The sequence below is a fragment of the Syngnathus acus genome, chromosome 9 (assembly GCF_901709675.1).
Source record: "Syngnathus acus chromosome 9, fSynAcu1.2, whole genome shotgun sequence".
Classification (NCBI taxonomy): domain Eukaryota; kingdom Metazoa; phylum Chordata; class Actinopteri; order Syngnathiformes; family Syngnathidae; genus Syngnathus; species Syngnathus acus.
In genome coordinates, this window is record NC_051094.1 from 17,681,164 (window position 1) to 17,702,109 (window position 20,946).

The window sequence follows — 20,946 nt, forward strand, 5'->3', positions numbered from 1 at the left end:
TTTCCATAATCTCCATCTCCTTCTTAACACTAAGAAATCCAAATGCATAATTTTTAACCGGTCTCGTGCTCCCAACAATACCCCTAAAATATTTTGTGCAGATGGCACTGAACTCGAGTTTGTAAAATTGTTACAAATATCTTGGTTTATGGTTGGACTCGTCCCTCTCCTTCACTACCCACATAAAACACCTACAGTCAAAAGTCAAATCTCATCTTAGCTTCCTCTATCGCAATAAGGCCTCCTTCACCCATGCAGCGAGACACTCTCTTGTCAAAATGGCCAACCTGCCCATTTTTGATTATGGCGACACCATCTATAGGATGGCATCCCACTCCACTCTTAATAAGCTGGACCCTCTTCACCACTCTGCTATCCGCTTCGCCACAGGTGCGCACTTCTCCACTCACCACTGTGATTTGTATAAATTAATTGATTGGACATCACTCCACACCCGACGACTTCACCATTGGTTTCACCTCATTTACAAATCCATACTCGGGATGTTACCTCCCTATCTCTCCTCCCTCCTGCACCGTCATCATTGTTCCCTCAATCTAAGGTCCAGTAATACAGTACGTACAGTTTTTGGTCGAAACTCCTTCCATTTCTCTGCAGCTTATGATTGGAATACTATGCAAAATACCCTTAAATTCACTGTCATCACATCATTTACAGTTTTCAACCAAAAATTGCAACAAGTGTTAACTGACTCTTGCAGCTGTTCGTTTAAATATGTTGTTATATTGTACAGTTTTATTGTTCTTGGTTGTTGTTCTTTATTTTTGATTGTGTATTTATATAACTTTGTTTTATGTATTTATTTGTTTTTTAGCACTCCATCCCCCACCCCCCTCAATGAGCCATTGTTCTTTGGGTCAGGCTGCAGTTGTAAATAAGAACTTGTGCTTAATTGTTTGCCTGGGTAAATAAAGGTTAAAAAAAAAAAGAAAATGTAAAAGCCTTGAACTGCACATATTTACTGTCAGAAACGAGTGGGGCAGGGCCACCAAATGCAGCTTGGACCAGGGTCTATTGAAGGGAAGACAGACTGAGAGTTTCGTCAGCACTTGACATGGATAGGAATGATTACAAGAACGGATGAAAACCTGTCAGTGCTCAGTCCATCTTTTTTTTTTTAACTTCCTCATCCCTTGTTTGTTCCGTCCCTAGGACAGAATGCCCAGCACTTGACTAACACTAATAAGCATGCAGATGTTCAGGACGAACAGGTTTAGCTCTCTTGTGCTCATGTCATGTGGACAGGTTAATACCAAAGCTTCTTTCTCTCCAGGTGCCCTTAAAGGAATGCGAGTAAATTACTTCCTTGTAGCAGCAGGGTGGAGACTTGGAAGTGTAGACCTATTTCAGTAATTCTTACTTCTCTGTTTACATGGAAGAAAATTACAAAGCAGCAAGAAATTTTAATTCAAAAGTCAGCGCTTCACACCAGAAGGTAAAAAGTCTTTCATTTGTGCAACAAATGTTAAACCAACTTTGAATGTTAAACCTACTTTGAATGTGTCCAGTGAACTAACTTTTTTTTTCTGCCTTAAAGGAATGTGGTTAAATTACTTCCTTGTAGCAGCAGGCTGGAGACTTAGAGGTGTAGACCTATTTCAGTAATTCTTACTTCCCTGTTTCCGCGGAAGAAAATCACAAAGCAGCAAGACATTTTAATTCAAAGTCAGCTCTTCACACCAGAAGGTAAAAAATATTTAATTTGTGCAATACATTTTAAACCATCTTTGGCTGTGTCCAGTGAACTAACTACATGTCGATTATTCACTGACTATCCTTTTTAATCCTGAAAAAGCAGCTATTGATGCTGTTATGTATATATTTTCTTTTAACTTTATGTTATGATCAAACGCAAACAAGGAGTGAATACATCTTTGTTGACTGAGCTCTTGTCATATAAATCCCTAACAAGTACAATCGCAGTTGTGTTTTCCATTCATCATTATTAACTTTATTCTTTTCTATTGTGTTTGTTTCCATACTGACATTATAGGCAGATATAATTGTTAGAGCCCACCGTTTCCACCAATTGTTAATTTATGGACAGTTTCGTTCCTTTACTCTGTAATTTTTATTTTGCACAGCAGAGGTCACCAATCTTTTCAAAGGAGTGAGCTACTCTGAATACTGGTTGGTGCCAATGCATCCCAGCTTGATACATATTTCTGAAATGATCAATTTGATCACGTTATCTTTGACCATATTTATTGTTGGTACTGTACTAATTACTCATTTATGTGAAGACACATAAAATTATTTCTCACTGTAATGATCAGCATTGGTTAACAACAGTGGCAGCTCGGTGACGCACTGGTTAGCACGTCTGCCTCACAGTTAGGAGGGTGCCGGTTCGATTCCACCTCCAACCCTCCCCGTGTGGAGTTTGCATGTTCTCCCTGTGCCCGTGTGGGTTTTCTGCGGGCACTCCGGTTTCCTCCCACATCCCAAGAACATGCTTGGTAGGCTAATTGAGCACTTTGTCTGTGTGCCCTGCGATCGACTGGCAACCAGTTCAGGGTGTCCCCCGCCTACTGCCTGATGACTGCTGGGATAGGCTCCAGCACGCCTGCGACCCCCGTGGGGACAAGCGGTATAGATAATGGATGGATGGATGGTTAACAACAGATGAATAATATGCAGCATTTTGCTTCTACAAATCTGTCTACAACATCCCTTTGAAATCACAGTGTTGCATCACTGAATAGAACAGGCTAGGGCAGGGGTGGCCAACCAGTCAGAGACTAAGAGCCACATTTTTTTACTGTGTACCGCAAAGAGCCACAACAACCCCCCCCCGAAGCGAACACGCAGCGTTTGACGTCCCATTACCCCCCCCGAAGCGAAGCGAACGCGCAGCGTTTGACGTCCAATTAACACCCCCGCCCCCCCCCCCCCCCGAAGCGAAGCGAACGCGCAGCGTTTGACGTCCCATTAACCCCCCCCCCCGAAGCGAAGCGAACGTAAAAGAGCCGCATGAAACCCGGCTCGCGAGCCGCGGGTTGGCCACCACTGGGCTAGGGGGATACTTGTGGTTCTTAGGGTGACCTGATGCCCACAGGCACCATGTTGGTGACCCCTGTCTTAAAGTGTATCAAAATAACTTGGATGACCAAGATTGTCTGTGAATTTAAAGGTGTATTTGCCCTGATGGACCTTGGTTTGATTTTGAGTCAAGATAGAGATTCAAAACAGGGTTATGAATTTTTTTTTAATATCCTTGGCATGGTGAGGTGGAAACAGATGGTTCGCTGTGGCGACCTCTGAGGGGAAAAGCCGAAAGGGAAAGAAGAAGATTGTCATGGAAGCATCATATAGACAATTTATTAACACATTTTTATGTGCAGAAATTGTATGTCTCCTATAATAACTGCCTTGACATCACACATGCAAATTGTAGCCCTTACTTGAAGGCACTACTTAAGCAAATTATCTTCATTCGCATGGTGACTCTAGAATGCAAACCATGAGAATACAAAGAGACATTTACACTCAGACATTTAATACTTGTTTAACTGTATTATTTTCAGCGGTAATAAAAATTAATTGAAATTTAATTACGTTTTAGCGGTGTATCATTTCATACTATTACAATACATGAAAAAAATATAAAACCATGTTTTTCTTTCTGATTATTTAAAAATAATCACGACTAAACTGACAAGAGGTTTTGATTACATCCATCTTGTCATTTTCATAGACTAGACTTAAGGCAGCAACTCCCCACCACCGGGCCACGGGACACCTTGGACCATGCTGGGGAAAAAAAGAAACTTTATCGGTTTTTTTTAATTAAATAGGGCTGAAAAACACATTTTAAATATTTTATTTTGAAAAGTGACTGGATTCTTTCCTTTAAATACATGACATCAGTCAAGGTCATAAAAACAAATGTAAGTGCCATGAGAGATTTTTGACGTGAGAGCAACATACTTGGTGTCTAAGCTAAAAAGTCATTCAATATCTGTGCGCAAAAATAAACTGTGGATTCGTGTTTATTGTAATACAACATTTTTTTGGGGTTGACTTCCTCTTAAAATATGCATTGTTCAAAACATGGTTAGCCACGTCGTTTGTTAACGGCACCATCAAAGTTAATTGCATATATGATTAAAATCACTGGTTAGTGCCAATATGTCCTAGAATTCCAAATTGTTTACTTTCGCTTTTATGAAAAAAAAATGGATAGTCAAAAGATCCTCGGCACTCATCGGAAGAAAAAAAGAACTGATTAGGACAAAAGCAAATTTAAAGCCAGGGTGCGGGGTCCCCGGTCACACAGTTACCAATGACGCTTTGAATGGGAGAGTGGCATTGGCAAAACACTGGCGAAGAACATCCTGGCTGGGGTAACCCTCTCGAAAAGCCCTGACGACAAAGCACGAATCTCTGTCGGCGAAGAATGCAAATAATACCATAATTTTCCATATGACTGGGTGCTATACAAACACAACATTGCTTGTCAAGCCAATGTATTGTTGTTTACATTTGCTAAAGATAAAATGTTAATCAAATGCTGTTTTTGTCCTTAACAGCAAAAATGCTTTATACAGAGTTACTGCAATTGTGGAATGAATCTGTGCATGCAATGGATAACAAGGACTGGCAAGGAGCTCTGGAAAAGCTGGACCAGATCACTGAACCAACATATCGTACTCTCTTCAATGCTGCATCAGCACACATTTGTCTGGGGCAGCTGGATGCTGCCCTTCTGGTGAATTACATGCTTTGGTATAAAAGGTCTTATGAGAGAAAACATGATGAACAGACATACATAGATACAGTATAGCTGTAGTTAAAGTTGAACCCAAGTTGAAGCCAGAGATCTCATGGGCTGACATGAAGACAGACTAAATTTTGCCTGTTCTACGTTAACTACGATTACCAAGATTATTTATATTTGTTGCCATAATCATGAGAGACGTTTTTTGGGATTACGATTATTTATTTGAATTATATATAATTAAATTATATTTGTTGAATGCCATAATCATAAGAGACCTCTTTTGGGAGGGGCATTTTTTCCATTACTTTTGTCAAACAGAGAGGTCCATAATACATTTCATTAAGATTTCATTAAGATTTCGTACCTCCATTACTTTTAAACTACCGTATTTTTCGGACTAAAAGTCGCACCGGAATATACGTCGCATTAGCCATAAAATACACAATAAAGTGAAAAAAACATATATAAGTCGCTCCGGAGTATAAGTCGCATTTTGGGGGAAATTTATTCAACAAAATCCAACACCAAGAACAGACATGAACGAGCAACAACAGGCTAAACGATAGGTATGCTAGCGTGACATAAACACAAACGAAGAGCTGAGAACGGGCCTGACGTAACATTCAGAGTGATTCAAATAACTATTACATAAATAACACGTTTATAAAACCATCTGTGTCACTCCAAATCATTAAATCCATCCATCAAATTCCTCGTCCTTTGTCAACAACGCCGCGCGTGCGCCGCTGACGTCGTTATTCCACAGATCTAGTATATAACTATATTGTAGCGTTAACAAAGTACCAAGAAAGACGTGGGTTTGGTAAACGGCTCTTTATTTAACAAAACAAGAGTTCAACGAGCCAACAACTACTGAACTGTAACGATAAAAACATATACAAGTTGCTACACGAAATAAAATACATCAAATAACTATAACATAAATAGTTCACCGCCACACGGCCCCAAGCACCGGCGTCGACTTCCAGGCATGTGGCGGCGTGGACTTCCATCCCCGGAGGTGGCACTTCCAGCCACGGAGGTGGCTGGGACTTCCGTAGAGTAGGACCGGGCGTGCGTAGGAGCCATGTCCAGACCCCCATCCACCGTCCCCGGACAGCCAGCTGCCGAGCGGCGGCCCCCGACTTCCAGCCACGGAGGTGGAAGAGAGCTCCGTAGAATAGGACCGGGCGTGCGTAAAAGCCATGTCCGAGCCCCATCCACCGTCCCCGGACAGCCACCCTCGCCGAGCGGCGGCCCCCGACTTCCATCCATGGAGGTGAAAGAGAGCTCCGTAGAGTAGGACCGGGCGTGCGTAAAAGCCGTAATAGTTTTTCAAACCTTTGTCACTCCAAATCATTAAATCCTTCAAACTCTTCGTCCTCCGTGTCACTTACAAACAAAGCCGCTAATGATGCCGTTAGTACGTGGGGCCCTTCGTCATCTTGTGATCAATCTTTGTCCTTTATGTAAACAACCGCCGCGCCGCGCCGCTGACATCAATTGCAGTTCAAATTACAGTAATCCCATGGTACATCGCGGTTCGTTTATCGCGGTTTCACTTTTTTTTATTTTTTTATTTTTATTTTGAAAATTTGTGAACGAATTCATATATAAGTCGCTCCTCAGTATAAGTCGCCCCCCACCCAAACTATGAAAAAAAACGCGACTTATAGTCGGAAAAATACGGTATATAAACTTCATTTCACTTCTCAAATATCAGTTTGTCTGCTATATGATATATTTAACTGAAATTGCTGATCAATGATTTATAAAGGAAAATGATTAGGGGTACCCAAACCTTTTCATACGACTGTATAAAGTATGTCCTAAGTTTCATTGTGGATGTGTTTTCTCCAACAACCTCTTGACTTGTGAACTGGGAAATGCATGTAGTAGTACAAGCAAATCAGTCATTTGTAATCTCCCGATCATTAGGACACAAATTTGCTCCAAATAGTTCCAAAAAGTGTCAGTCTTTAAACAGGATCATCCTGCTTTTTGCATTCAAAGTTTCTTCATCTTACAAATGCCATATGCTGTGTTGGATAGACAGATGTGTTGGCATTGAAAAAGAAAATACCAACAATATTCACCCATGTCCTGTTTTGTCTGTTTAGGCTTTAGATCTCACAATTGTCAAGGATCAACATCTCGCAGTTGCATTCTTCCAGAGAGCAGCGGTAATGATGCAGCTTGACAGGTAGGAAAAAGACTATAATTATTTTATGTACTTTGTTCAATGATTAAATGTATTTGTGGGTGTTTTGTCAGTTAATTTTATTGCCAATGTGCAATTGTCATTTTGTTTATTTCATGATTAACTACTCAATATCAAACTCTCCACTGAGTGTACAGGTATACTTACCCTGAGAATATTTAGCAGGGTGTACTTTACATCTTACACTGTAAATAAAGGAATACTTCAATGACCTCCTCATCTTTCAAATAGGAACAATGACTGCTGATGCTTACGTTGCCAATATTTTAAGCTTGCCTAACTTGAATACGTTGACATCTCTGCGGTGTTTTCACGTTATTTTCTGTCTCTGGGGCAAACATGCCATAGTGTTTGGCCTATGGTCCCCCGATTAGTCTGGGAAAATAATTTTAATTTAGCATGTCTGGTCCTAAGGGTGTACCAACCTTTGTCTCAGCATCTTTCCAGAATTTCAGTGTTAATAAATTAAATTAATTGACAAACATCACCCTGGCTACTTTTGTTGTGCCCTTGAGTAAGGAATTCTACCCACCATCAGAACAATATTGCTGAGGAAAATGGGGTCTGGCTCATCTGGCTTACTGTTCTTTGATGTCTGAGGCAGTCATTTGTTTATTTCCTTGTCATGTCTAGCAGGATTTGCAATAAAAAGAAATCTCAGTACATACTGCATAATTTTATTCTGTAAAACACTTGAAGTTACAATTACTGGATGAAGAGCGCTCTATGAATGAAGTTTTGATTGATTAGTTGATAATTGAGAGGCTTTGTGTTATAATGGTTCATGACTCTATTCGGTTCTTCTGCAGGTTGGACGAGGCTCTGTCTGACTGTGTCTGGGCACAGACACACTTGAGAGGAAATATGGTCATTGACTATAGACAACTTGGGCTGCGTTATAAACTCTACAGCTGGCAGGTGTGACATTAGTCTGCATACACAATTTCCCAATATACCTTTTTTTCCAAGTTCAGATCTCAATCCATGCTCACTTAGAATTTCTTAAATTTGCATTCAGTTCACAAAAACTGTCGTATGATTTCTTACAAAAGTCACATATCTCAAATAAGAAGAGGCATTGAGGAAAAATTAAATAAAGTTGACAAGAAGTTTTAATTAAAAGGTTAAATTGTTTCATTCATGTCCCAAACCACAGAAAATCAAAGCATGAACACTTTTGTAATCAATGAATTAGTGTTACAGCTTCTAAAATCTTGGCATGAGAAGGCATCAATCCAATGTTGAAATCTCTCCCAGGTGTTACATAATGCAGCAGCTGTGTACTGCCGAATGGACCAGTGGGATCAAGCCAGAGATATTCTCATCTCACAAACTCAAGGGGGGAATTTAGAAATGGCTTTGGACAGTGTCCTGGTGAGTGTCAATCATTTTCATGTGAAAGGGCAGCATATCAATTCCAGTTTTCCACAGTTGTTAAATATTTTTCTTGAAACCCATACTCGTTTTCGCCTCAAAACCAGTTATTCTATGTTCAAAACAAAACCATGTGTTCAGGTCATTCACAAAGCAAGTAAAGTCTTAGCCACAGAGCATAAAATTGTTTCGTACACAGAATCAAGCACATTTAATTAAGAGAAAATGTATAGTTATGTAAATAAAAGAAATATGCTTTACTAGTATTTTTTATCATATTATTCATTATTTGCTAACTAAAAAAGAGAGGTTATTCATTTGAGTAAGTAAGCATGTTTGCGTTTACAATACAGAGAAAGGAAACCCTTGCACCTCTCAATGTACCTGAGGGCGTGGTGTTTCGTCCCAGGAAAAAGGATGTGGATCAACTCAAGCAGAGAGACTTCTTAGGAAAATCAAAGGTATGCAGAGATTTCATTTGCCCCTCAGACATCATTTCCAATCAAAGTACCAAAAGTACTGCAGTATAACTGATACCTTTTTACAGGCGTATACACTCTCTTGCAAAAGGTTTGCAACACAGATCAATTGCTTTAGTTTTGCTGCAGAATGGAAAGGTACACAATTTCAGAAAATTTAGGGTGCATTTACAACAGACTGTTCTTTTTACAATAATTGTAAAATACTGTTTTACTGTTTTTATAATAATTGTAAAATCATGTTAAATATTCATCCCTACATTCAAGATTCAAGAGTTTTTTATTCGCCATGTTTGAGCGTGCCAAACAAGGAATTTGACTTCGGTAAATCACACCCTCTGTTCAACATTTAGGTGACTAACAACACTCAGGACATGTGAAAAATGGCACATATTCTCAAACATCCCCTGATCTTAAACTCCCAAAAGGGCAAGGAAAAACTCAAAACTCCAGCTAGGGGAAATGAGAAACCTTGAGAAGAGACCACAGATGGGAAGGTCCCTCTTCCAGGATGACCAGGCTGCAATGGATGCAGAGAGGACACATAGTACAAACAGTGTAGACAAATTCAAAAAAGGTGTGGAGAGCAGGATGTTATTGCACAGTAATGACTCTGAGACTCTAAGAGTGATGCGAGTTCATCAGAGCAACAGCCTGGGGGAAGAAGCTGTCTCTGTGTCTGCTGGTTTTGGCGTACCGAGCTCTATAACGCCGTCCGGAGGGGAGTAGTTCAAACAGACTGCAACCTGGGTGAGAAGGGTCTGTAGAGATGTTCCTTGCACGTTTCCTGGTCCTGGACAGGTATAAGTCTTGGATAGATGGGAGGTTGATTCCAATGATCTTTTCTGCAGTCCTGATTGTCCGTTGCAGTCTGTGCTTGTCTTGTTTGGAGGCCGATCCAAACCAGACAGTGATGGAGGTGCAGAGGACAGACTGGATGATGGCAGTGTAGAAGGTCTTCAGAAGCTCTCGCGGCAGGTTGAACTTCTTGAGCTGTCTCAGGAAGTACAGCCTCTGCTGGGCCTTCTTCCGGACAGAGTCTATGTGGCCGGTCCATTTCAGGTCCTGAGAGATTGTGGTTCCCAGGAACTTGAAGGTGTCTGTGGAGAGAATAGTATTACTGCGGATAGTGAGGGGTAAAAGTGGTGAAGGGTCTCGCCTGAAGTCCACTGTCATCGCCACGGTCTTGAGCTGGTTCAGCTCCAGGTGGTTTTGGCTGCACCAGTGGACCAGCCGCTCCACCTCCTGTCTGTACGCTGTCTCATCACCGTCCTGGATCAGTCCGATGAGAGTGGTGTCGTCTGCATACTTCAGGAGCTTCACAGGAGAGTCACCTGAGGAGAAATCATTGGTGTAGAGCAGGGGTGTCAAGATCCTTTCCTCGGGGGCCGAATCCCTACATGTTTTCCAAGTTTCCCTCGTTAAACACACCTGATTCAATTAATCAGGCTCCTGCTGAAAGTGAGGACGAACTGGTCATTTGAATCAGGTGTGTTTAACAAGGGAAACTTGGAAAACATGTAGGGATTTGGCCCCCGAGGAAAGGAGTTTGACACCCCTGGTGTAGAGAGAGAAGAGCAGTGGGGAGAGGACGCACCCCTGAGGGGCTCCAGTATTGGTGGTCCGGGTGTCAGATGTGATGCCCCCCAGCCTCACACGCTGTCTCCTGTTGGTCAGGAAGCTGGTGATCCACTGACAGGTGGAGGCAGGCACCGCAAGCTGGATGAGCTTCTGTTGGAGGATGTCAGGAGCGATGGTGTTGAACGCCGAGCTGAAGTCCACGAACAGGATCCTGGCGTACATTCCTGGGGTGTCCAGGTGGTGCAGGATGTAGTGCAGTCCCATGTTGACCGCATCATCCACTGACCTGTTTGCCCGGTAGGCAAACTGGAGGGGGTCAAGCAGGGGGCCCGTGACATCCTTCAGGTGGTTCAGCACTAACCTCTCGAAAGATTTCATGACCACAGATGTCAGTGCGACAGGTCTATAGTCATTCAAACCTGTGATGGCGGGCTTCTTGGCCACTGGAACGATGGTGGAGCTCTTGAAGCACGAGGGCACCTCACACAGCTCCAGAGAACGGTTGAAGATCCGTGCAAAGGTGGGCGCCAGCTGCTCAGCGCAGACTTTCAAGCAGGAAGGTGACACGCCGTCTGGGCCCGGTGCCTTCCTGGTCTTTTGTCTCCGGAACATCTGGCGCACTTCCTCCTCGCGGATCTGGAGTGCGGGCGCGGCCTCTGCAAGAGAGAGATTGGGTGACAACGATGACAGAGGTGTGGACAGAGCAGTTGTGGGGAGAGGTAGGTATGTAGATTGTGCTGCAGGAAGTCCCGTTGTGTGGGAGGACCGATCAAACCTGCAGTAGAACCTGTTTAGCTGGTTAGCAAGCCTTGGGCTCTCCACAGGACGGGGGGGGGTTCGTTTCTTGTAGCCCGTGATGCTCTGCAGACCTTTCCACACTGTTGAGGGATCAGGATTGGCAGAGAGGTGTCTCTTCAGGTTCTCCCCGTAACACCTCCTGGCTTTCCTGACCTCTTAGTTCAGTGTGTTTCTGGTCTGCTTGAACAGGTCGCGGTCGCCGCTCCTGTAGGCCTCCTCCTTGACTTTGCGCAGCCTCCTGAGGTTCGGTGTAAACCAAAGTTTGTCGTTGTTGTACGTGCAGAAGGTCTTAGTCTGCACACACAGATCCTCACAAAAACTGATGTATGATGTGACAGTGTCAGTGAGTTCATGCAAGTCTGAAGTTGCAGCTTCGAAAACTCCCCAATCGGTGCAGTCAAAGCAGGCTTGGAGGTCCTGCCTTGACTCCATTGTCCACTTCCTCACGGTCCTCACCACAGGCTTAGAAGTTTTTAGTTTCTGCCTGTAGGCCGGGATCAGATGAACTAGACAGTGGTCCGAGAGTCCTAAAGCTGCACGAGCCGCAGAGTGGTATGCATCCTTGATCACGGTGTAGCAGTGGTCCAGAGTCTGTGCCCCTCTGGTGGGACACGTTACGTGCTGTCTGTATCTGGGGAGTTCGTGTGCGAGGTTCGCCCTGTTAAGATCACCCAGAACAATGATCAGTGAATTTGGTAGAAGTTTCTCCATGTCTGTTACCTGGTCAGCCAGCATCTGCGTGGCTTCACTCGCACGTGCGTGTGGTGGAATGTAAACAGCCGCCATGACGATCGAGGAGAACTCCCGTGGTGAATAGAACGGCCGGCAGTTTATGAAAAGTGTTTCTAGGAGAGGGCTGCAAAACTCTTTCAACACCGTGACATCAGTACACCAACGTTCATTAATGTAGAAACAGAGACCACCTCCCTTTGATTTTCCGGAGAGCTCCGCGCTGCGATCTGCACGAGTTAGCCGGAACCCCGCTAGCTCCACGGCGTGGTGGGGGGTTCGTTCGCTGAGCCACGTCTCAACAAAGCACAGCGCGGCGGATCTGCTGAAGTCCGTGTTCCTTGAAGTGAGGAGCAGCAGTTCGTCCATCTTGTTCGCCAGGGAGCGGACATTCGCCAGATAAATTGACGGTAGGGCAGAACGGAACCCTCTCTGCCTCAGCCTCACGAGTGCTCCGGCTCGTTTTCCGCGCCGCCATCGCCGCGCTAGCTTGTATAGCACCGCCGCTCTGGCTAGAATCTCCGACAAACAGTCTGAATCGGAGAGAACAGGAGAGAAAATACCAGAAGAAGACTGTCCGATGTTTAACACCGCTTCTCTAGTAAAAGTGATCCGGGATGGACAGCAGAGGACACAGAAAACACACAAAATAAGACAAAGAAACAGAGAGCGACTCACCGTGGCTGCCATCCGCGGCGCCATCATATGACGGGTATGCATATGACATGCAGATTAACAATTAATGCTTGGTTAAGAACAACAACTACCATTCAAAAATATAAGAAGAGTGTTTTCTGACAATAAGTGGAGACAGTTGCCACATTCCTATCTCCACTGCTTGACAGGAAATAATAAGTGATAAATAAAAAACTTAATAATTGCCTTCCATTAAAATGAACCAATGTGATTGCAGGTGCACTGTTTTAGTGAATACAAGACAGTCTTGACACAAAGATGAGAACATCAGATGGTTCGCAAATTTTACAGTATTGCTTCATTTCCCAATCAATATCTAGTAACAGGGCGTCGGAGGCACATTTTACTTTATGTTTTACTGTTTTTTATAATAATTGTAAAATCATGTTAAATATTCATCCCCACATGCAGATTAAAAATTAATGCTTGGTTAAGAACAACCACTACCATTCAAAAATATAAAAGAGTGTTTTCTGACAATAAGTGGAGACAGTTACCACATTCCTATCTCCACTGCTTGACAGGAAATACCGTAATTTTCCATGTAAAATACGCACCCTAAAAATGGCATGTCGATGCTGGAAAAAAGCCTGTACCCATGTATAATACGCACCCAAATTTTGACTCTTACTTAAGTCCGTAAACGTAAAATTATTTCAGAAAAAAGATCATCTTCGGGAACAACCGGATGTTATTCTCCCGGTCAGTATCACTGCGCATGCGCTAGCAAACTCGATAGCGAAGAAATGTTTCGGATTTGTGTAGGGTACATTGTGACAGCAAACGAGCAGGTGATCGAGCAAGCGTCTGATACGAGAGCATTGTGTTCGTATGGAGCGTGTTTGAAGTGAACAGCAGAGAAGAAAGGAACAAGGCAAAGTGTTGTGAAATAAAATATTACCTGTAATACGCATTTTGTTATTTGCTGATTGAAACTGCTAATTAAACTGTGAATTGAAACTAATAAGTAGAGAACTGAACTCTCGCTCTTTATATAGCTGACGTGTCTTGCGCATCCGTTCTGCGCATACTGTCATGGCGGCCTCCGTATGATATCCGGTCTGCGATGGAGATTAAAAAACAAACAATATTTGACAATAACACACCATCAAGGATTGCACCATCGCATCAAACGATGTGTCGTCAATTTTGAATTTTACTGACTAAGTGTGTTGGGCAGGATGGCTGAATGCGATGCGCGATTGACAACAAACAAGAAGAAAGGTGATTTCAAGTTTTATTTCGACGGAGATTTTCTTCAAAAATTGCTGTACCCATGCATAATGCGCACCCCAGATTTTAGGACAATAAATTTGTTAAATTTTGCGCATTATGCATGGAAAAAGACGGTAATAATTGATTAAAAAAAAACAAAAAAAAACCTAAATGCCTTCCATTAAAACGAACCAATGGGATTGCAGGTGCACTGTTTTAGTGAATACAAGACAGTCTTGACACAAAGATGAGAACATCAGATGGTTAGCAAATTTTACAGTATTGCTTCATTTCCCAATCAATATCTAGTAACAGGGCGTCGGAGGCACATTTTACTCTTCATTTTTACTTTTTTTAGTTTGCACAGGCAGTACGGCATGTTGCTGGATGCGTTTGTGATAATCTTAAAGTAAAACCACAAGAAGGTATGCAATTTAAGGGAAATACAAGAAACTGTCACGAATGGAGTGTAGAAAGGAGCAGGGCGACCAAGTGCAGCTTGGACCAGGGTTTATTGCAGCAAACTCAAAAGACAGACTCGGCAACCCGACGTGACTTAACATCAGAACTAACAGGACTGACTGACAAAAACGTGAAACAAAAGACAGGAACCAAACAACCTCGTGGCAGTGACACATGCATTGTCCACAATGCTCCGACATCGAGTGGCACATAAACAGAACTTAAATACAACACAGGCAACAAGAGGCAGGTGAGTGTGATTACACCAATCAAGGGCACACAGGAAGGGAGGGGCAACGCGAACAGAAACTATGGCAACCTAGACACATAGCAAAACTGGGGACGAGACATGACAGAACCCGAACAGAAACCATGGCAACCTAGACCCCTAACAAAACTGGGGACGAGACATGACAGAACCCGAACAGAAACCATGGCAACCTAGACACCTAACAAAACTGGGGACGAGACATGACAGAACCCCCCCACAAGGGACGTCCCCCGACGTCCCAAAAAACCAACCCCCCACGGCGGCACACGGGGGGGGGGGGGGGGGGGAGCGCACCAGTCCAAATGGCCCTACTGGTTTTCGAAATAGCTTGAATGGCGCACGGCAGCTACTGGGGAAACAACCGCGCTCGGCGGCGACTTGGGGGACAGAACTGCACGCAGCGGCGGTCAGGGACCCAGGGCCACAATCGCGGCACACACTGGGGGCCTGACGCGCAATCGGCAGCAACTTGGGGAACAGAACTGCACTCAGCGGAGGTCAGGGGCCCAGGGCCACAATCGCGGCACACACTGGGGGCCTGACGCGCAATCGGCAGCAACTTGGGGAACAGAACTGCACTCAGCGGAGGTCAGGGGCCCAGGGCCACAATCGCGGCACACACTGGGGGCCTGACGCGCAATCGGCAGCAACTTTGGGGGACATGAACCGCACTCGGGCGGCGACACGGGGGGACATGAACCGCACTCGGGCGGCGACACGGGGGACATGAACCGCACTCGGGCGGCGACACGGGGGACATGAACCGCACTCGGGCGGCGACTTGGGGGACATGAACCGCACTCGGGCGGCGACACGGGGGACATGAACCGCACTCGGGCGGCGACACGGGGGACATGAACCGCACTCGGGCGGCGACACGGGGGACATGAACCGCACTCGGGCGGCGACACGGGGGACATGAACCGCACTCGGGCGGCGACACGGGGGACATGAACCGCACTCGGGCGGCGACACGGGGGACATGAACCGCACTCGGGCGGCGACACGGGGGACATGAACCGCACTCGGGCGGCGACACGGGGGACATGAACCGCACTCGGGCGGCGACACGGGGGACATGAACCGCACTCGGGCGGCGACTTGGGGGACATGAACCGCACTCGGGCGGCGACACGGGGGACATGAACCGCACTCGGGCGGCGACACGGGGGACATGAACCGCACTCGGGCGGCGACACGGGGGACATGAACCGCACTCGGGCGGCGACACGGGGGACATGAACCGCACTCGGCGGAAACTCGGGCAACGGAACCGTGCTCGAAACTTGAAAAGTCAGAGCCGCAATCGGCGGCAGTTTGAGGTCCGGACCGCAATCAGCGGCAATTGGAAGGCGGAGCTGTGCGCAGCGGCAAGAGACAGCACGCGCTGCAGCAGTGGGGGTGGGGCCATGGACGATCGCGGGTCCGGCGCAGCTGGCTTGAATCTGGAGACGCCCGAGGGTCCTGCAATGCTGAGGTGGAGCCCGATGGCGACCGCGAGTCTGATGACGCCGGGAGGCACTCCGATGGCGGCCGCGGGTCCGGCGTCGCGGCAGTGGAGTCCGATCATGACAGCGGAGCCGATCGCGCTGGAACCTGCTCGGACGATGGACGTGGATCGGGCGTCGCTGGAGCAAAGTCCGATGGCGCTGGAACCTGTGATGGTTGGAGCATTCTGTCACGAATGGAGTGTAGAAAGGAGCAGGGCGACCAAGTGCAGTTTGGACCAGGGTTTATTGCAGCAAACTCAAAAGACAGACTCGGCAACCCGACGTGACTTAACATCAGAACTAACAGGACTGACCGACAAAAACGTGAAACAAAAGACAGGAACCAAACAACCTCGTGGCAGTGACACATGCATTGTCCACAATGCTCCGACATCGAGTGGCACATAAACAGAACTTAAATACAACACAGGCAACAAGAGGCAGGTGAGTGTGATTACACCAATCAAGGGCACACAGGAAGGGAGGGGCGACGCGAACAGAAACTATGGCAACCTAGACACATAGCAAAACTGGGGACGAGACATGACAGAACCCGAACAGAAACCATGGCAACCTAGACCCCTAACAAAACTGGGGACGAGACATGACAGAACCCGAACAGAAACCATGGCAACCTAGACACCTAACAAAACCGGGGACGAGACATGACAGAAACTTTGAAAAGAAATATTAAACAGGAATTGGAATTTATTAATGTATGTTGTGACGGATACTTTAGCAGAAGAAAAAGTCCCAGGAAGTCCTGGAAAAGTCCTAAAAAAGAATTTCAAGAAAAGGGTGGGAACCCTGAATGGTAAAATTCTGGCATTATGCTGCGTATAATTTAGTGCCATTTAACAGAGAAATTCTTTACAGTGTGGGTTTGACTTCTAATCATGAATACAGTATGTGGCAAGAGACTAACATTTATGCTTTTATATCCAGCCAATAACACTGAATTAATGTAGTTCATCAAATTTGTTTAATAAATATTGCTTAAAAAATTATTCAAAGACAATAAAAACTCGGTAAGGGTATTGTTAAAGACTCTTTAAAAGCAGTACATTCAAAGTGAAAGTTGACTTCTTTATTCCAAATAAGCAAATATATATGGATATATATGGAGTAATGAGAATACAAATACCGGTCATTTTGTTCTTTCCTTTTTTTTTTTAACTTTGGGAGACTGGGGTGACTGTACTCTTGGTCCTGTCTCAGTCTCAACCTCCAAAAGTCTTGGTCTAGTCCTGGTCTTCCCCTCCAAAAGTCTTGGTCTTGTCTTGGTCAAAGGCGCAAAAGTCTTTGTCTTGTCTCGTTCTTGATACTCCCTTTACAATACAATAGACTAAAAAATGATTTATACAGCAAATTTTACAACAGCTGCACATGTAACAAAGCGCTTCTCAATGTATAGCAATGGGACAACACAAAGTCTTTAGTCGCAGTCATGTCTTGGTCTCTATTGGCATGGTCTTGACTACAACACTAGTACCAATGACATTATTATTGGAAAAATTATTTTCAAACAAAAAACATGTCACTGCTGACACTCAGACTTAACATGAACTATTGTGTGTGATGTTCATATTCGCTATACATACAGTATTTGGTAGATTAAAAGCATTGATTCTGTCAAAAGAACCAAATATTTAATGTTGGAAGTGTCTGAATTGAATAAAAATGAAAAAAATGAAAAATTAATCATAATATATAAAAGACATAGAAATGTTTATTTTTCTTGCTACCAAAAGGTCATTTCATCCATGATTCCCAACGATGATTTTGGCGGATTTGAACCTCTCAGGTTACAGGTAAGAGTGGAGTTTTATATTTTACTGTCATTGGTATTTTCAATACCATCCACTCTAACTACTGTCTGTTATCACATCCTCTCAACAGAAACCTGGTTATTATCAACCCAAAGTAGATGGTGCTAAGTGAGTATTATATTTTAAAGAGAACTTACAGCCCAAGCCCAGACACAGGGGGGCAGTGTGAGAAACTCACTTGTGCAAAAAAATGTGAAAAAAACCTATGTGGTGGACCCTTTCACTGTGAAAAGTGTGTGTGTTCCTCTATGGGGGCAACATTGCCGAAGCAATTTGGTCTCCTCCAAATAACAGTGCGGTGGTTCTTCTTAGGGCGCCATGGTGGCGCACTGGTTAGCACGTCCGCCTCACAATTCAGAGGTTGTGGGTTCGATTCCACCTCCGACCCTCTATGTGTGGAGTTTGCATGTTCTCCCCGTGCCTGTGTGGGTTTTCTCTGGGCACTCCAGTTTCCTCCCACTTCCAAAAAACATGCATGATAGGCTGATTGAGCACTCCAAATTGCCCGTAGGTGTGAGTGCGAGTGCGGATGGTTGTTCGACTCTGTGTGCCCTGCGATTGGCTGGTAACCGGTTCAGGGTGTCCCCCGCCTACAGCCCGATGACGGCTGGGATAGGCTTCAGCACTCCCGCAGCCCCTGTGGGGACAGAAAATGGATGGATGGATGGATGGAAGGATGGTTCTTCTGTTGTTTGATTTGACAGCCTTCTTAGAAGTACTTGGAATTCATATAACAGTGAACATTAACATTGCCATGACATACGTATATCCATTTGTTTAATTAAATGTCACTACTTGACAGGGAGTGCCGCTACATGTGTATGACAGTCCCTTACATGGCTCGAGGCCCAGGCCACTTGACAGTGCCAGGCGGTTCTAAGATATTTTTATATGAAGATCAGGACAAGGACGGGATGGCAACTGTCATATATGATGGACAGGTAAGAGAAAAAGAAAATATAATAAAATCAATAAAATACAAATTAAAGATTTGATTAAAGACCTTCAGTTGCTGATTTAAAGCCTTTTGTTTTCAGAGAGGACTTGTGCCAATGTCTCTGCTCAAGCCGGCAGATATCAAGATGACCACAGGCAAAACTGAGAGTGTAATTAATTACTTTATATAATAGAAAAATGATGACTGATGAAGGGCCCATAACTGACAGGGAGCCTATTTGCCACAATTCAGGCTTCAAATATATAGATATGAAATCTTTTTTTTTTTTTGGTGAAGAATCGCCAAGTAGGACACAATCGTGAAGTGGAACAAATTCACTTCTTTTTAGCAGTAAAAACTTAAAAAGTGGGACGTGTGATATTATTCAGCCCCATTACTGTCAGTTCAGCCAACTCACTCCGGAAGTTCCCTTACGATTTCAGAATGGTCAAATGTTGACCTAATTGACTAATTATAGAATCTATCTGTGTGTAATCTTGTTACAGTATAAATCCACCTGCTCTGTGATGGTCTCAGAGGTCTGGTAAAAGAATACTGAGGAGCAAAAAGCATCGTGAAGGACAAGGAACACAGCAAGCAGGTCCGGGATAAAGTGGTGGAGAAGTTTAAAGTAGGATGGGATGGGATGGGATGGGATGGGATAGGATAGGATAGGATACCATTAAACATTTCACAGAGCAATTATATTGCAATGGAGAGAGTTTCAGACCACTGCAAACCTACAGAGATGGAGCTGTCTCTCTAACCTTTCAAGCCCAAACAAACAGAGCACTGATCACAGATGCAGCTATGAGGCCCATGATCACGCTGGATGAATTGCAGGGATACACAGCTGAGGTGGGGGAATCTGGCCATAGGACTAGTATCACAACTGCACAAATCTGGCCATTATGGAAGAGTGGCAAGAGCTATTCCTGAACAACCACCAAAAATGTCCAGATTGAAGTTTGCCAAGCCACCTGGGAGACACAACAAACACGAGAAAGAAGATGTGCCCAAAATTTTACTTTTTGGGCTCAATGCAAAATGTTATGTTGGCTCTCAAAGTAATACGACACATCATCACCCTAATAAAACCCACACCACTCTCGAACCTGGAGGCGGTAGCATCATGGTCTGGCGCTGCTTTTCTTCAGGATTGACAGGGAAGATAGGAGCTGATGGGAAAATGGATAGAGCCAAATAGAGGGGCATTTCGGAAGAAAACGTGACTCTGGCAGGTGGTTTACCACCCAATAAGACGATAGATAGATAGATAGATAGATAGATAGATAGATAGATAGATAGATAGATAGATAGATAGATAGATAGATAGATAGATAGATAGATAGATAGATAGATAGATAGATACTTTATTAAAAATCTACAATGGTACGTTTCAAAACTAAACACAGTGGGAAGGGCCAAGTCAAAATCCATATTGATTCAAATTGACATAGTGTACTGTGATGAATTGTGGCAAAAAGTCAACAAGTTCAAAGGGGCTGAATACTTTGAATACAAGACACTGTAATTCTAACGCCAAATTCAGTGAAGTTGGGACAATGTGTGAAACAAATGATTTGTAAATCCTTTCAACCTTATATTCAATACACTACAAAGACAAAATGTTTAGTGTCAAAACTGGCAAATATTTTTTCATTCTGAATTGAATGTCTCACATTCCTGAAAAACTGTGATGGGGTCCTTAAAAGATTGGGCATGTTGAAAAATAATTTAAAAATAAATAAATAAATAAACTTTAGAACATTACGCAGGTGTACAGACAGTTGAGTGATCGGGTCTAAAAATAGCATCCCTTGAAAGCTCAGATGTTTACAAGCAAGGATGGTGTGAGGTTCACCACTTTGTGAACAATTGTATGACAAAATAGTCCAACAATTTAAGATAAACATTTATCAATACACATTTGCAAGGAATTTAGGGATTTCATCATCTACAGCCCAAGATATTCTCAAAAGGTTTTGAGAAATATCTACATAATGCCTGTAAACTTTGATGCCTCAGGCGGCACTACATTAAAAAAGCAGGAGCGCTGTCAAGCAATTAAAATATTTAATCGTGATTAAGTCCAATTTTTTTTATTATTAGCTCATAGT

At 44.0% G+C, this 20,946-nt stretch overlaps 1 protein-coding gene and 2 long non-coding RNA genes across 7 annotated transcripts in view; 2 read left to right on the forward strand and 1 right to left on the reverse strand.

The window, feature by feature from the left end:
- The window catches only part of LOC119127592, a 27,130-nt gene continuing 6,184 nt past the window's right edge, over nt 1-20,946 (reverse strand). Inside the window, exon 4 of the long non-coding RNA XR_005098876.1 lies at nt 1-191. This is a non-coding gene — a long non-coding RNA (uncharacterized LOC119127592). The remainder of the gene's footprint in view (nt 192-20,946) is intronic.
- noxa1 (NADPH oxidase activator 1) overlaps nt 1,297-20,946 on the forward strand; it is a 27,505-nt gene continuing 7,855 nt past the window's right edge. The window contains exons 1-13 of one of the 5 annotated variants that reach the window (XR_005098835.1): nt 1,310-1,456; nt 1,653-1,707; nt 4,554-4,732; nt 6,865-6,947; nt 7,775-7,883; nt 8,223-8,339; nt 8,693-8,800; nt 17,812-17,871; nt 17,960-17,997; nt 18,692-18,830; nt 18,927-18,995; nt 19,680-20,088; nt 20,153-20,312. Coding sequence is in view for 4 of the 5 variants with exons in the window: in XM_037259487.1 (XP_037115382.1) it covers nt 1,394-1,456; nt 1,653-1,707; nt 4,554-4,732; nt 6,865-6,947; nt 7,775-7,883; nt 8,223-8,339; nt 8,693-8,800; nt 17,812-17,871; nt 17,960-17,997; nt 18,692-18,830; nt 18,927-18,995; nt 19,680-20,033 (1,374 nt within the window). In the remaining variant the exon portion in view is untranslated. The other 4 variants (XM_037259487.1, XM_037259485.1, XM_037259484.1 and 1 more) reach the window with 4 other exon arrangements.
- On the forward strand, nt 2,607-4,024 carry LOC119127595. Its single transcript, XR_005098879.1, has 2 exons — nt 2,607-2,743; nt 3,040-4,024. It is a non-coding gene; the product is annotated as an uncharacterized LOC119127595 (long non-coding RNA).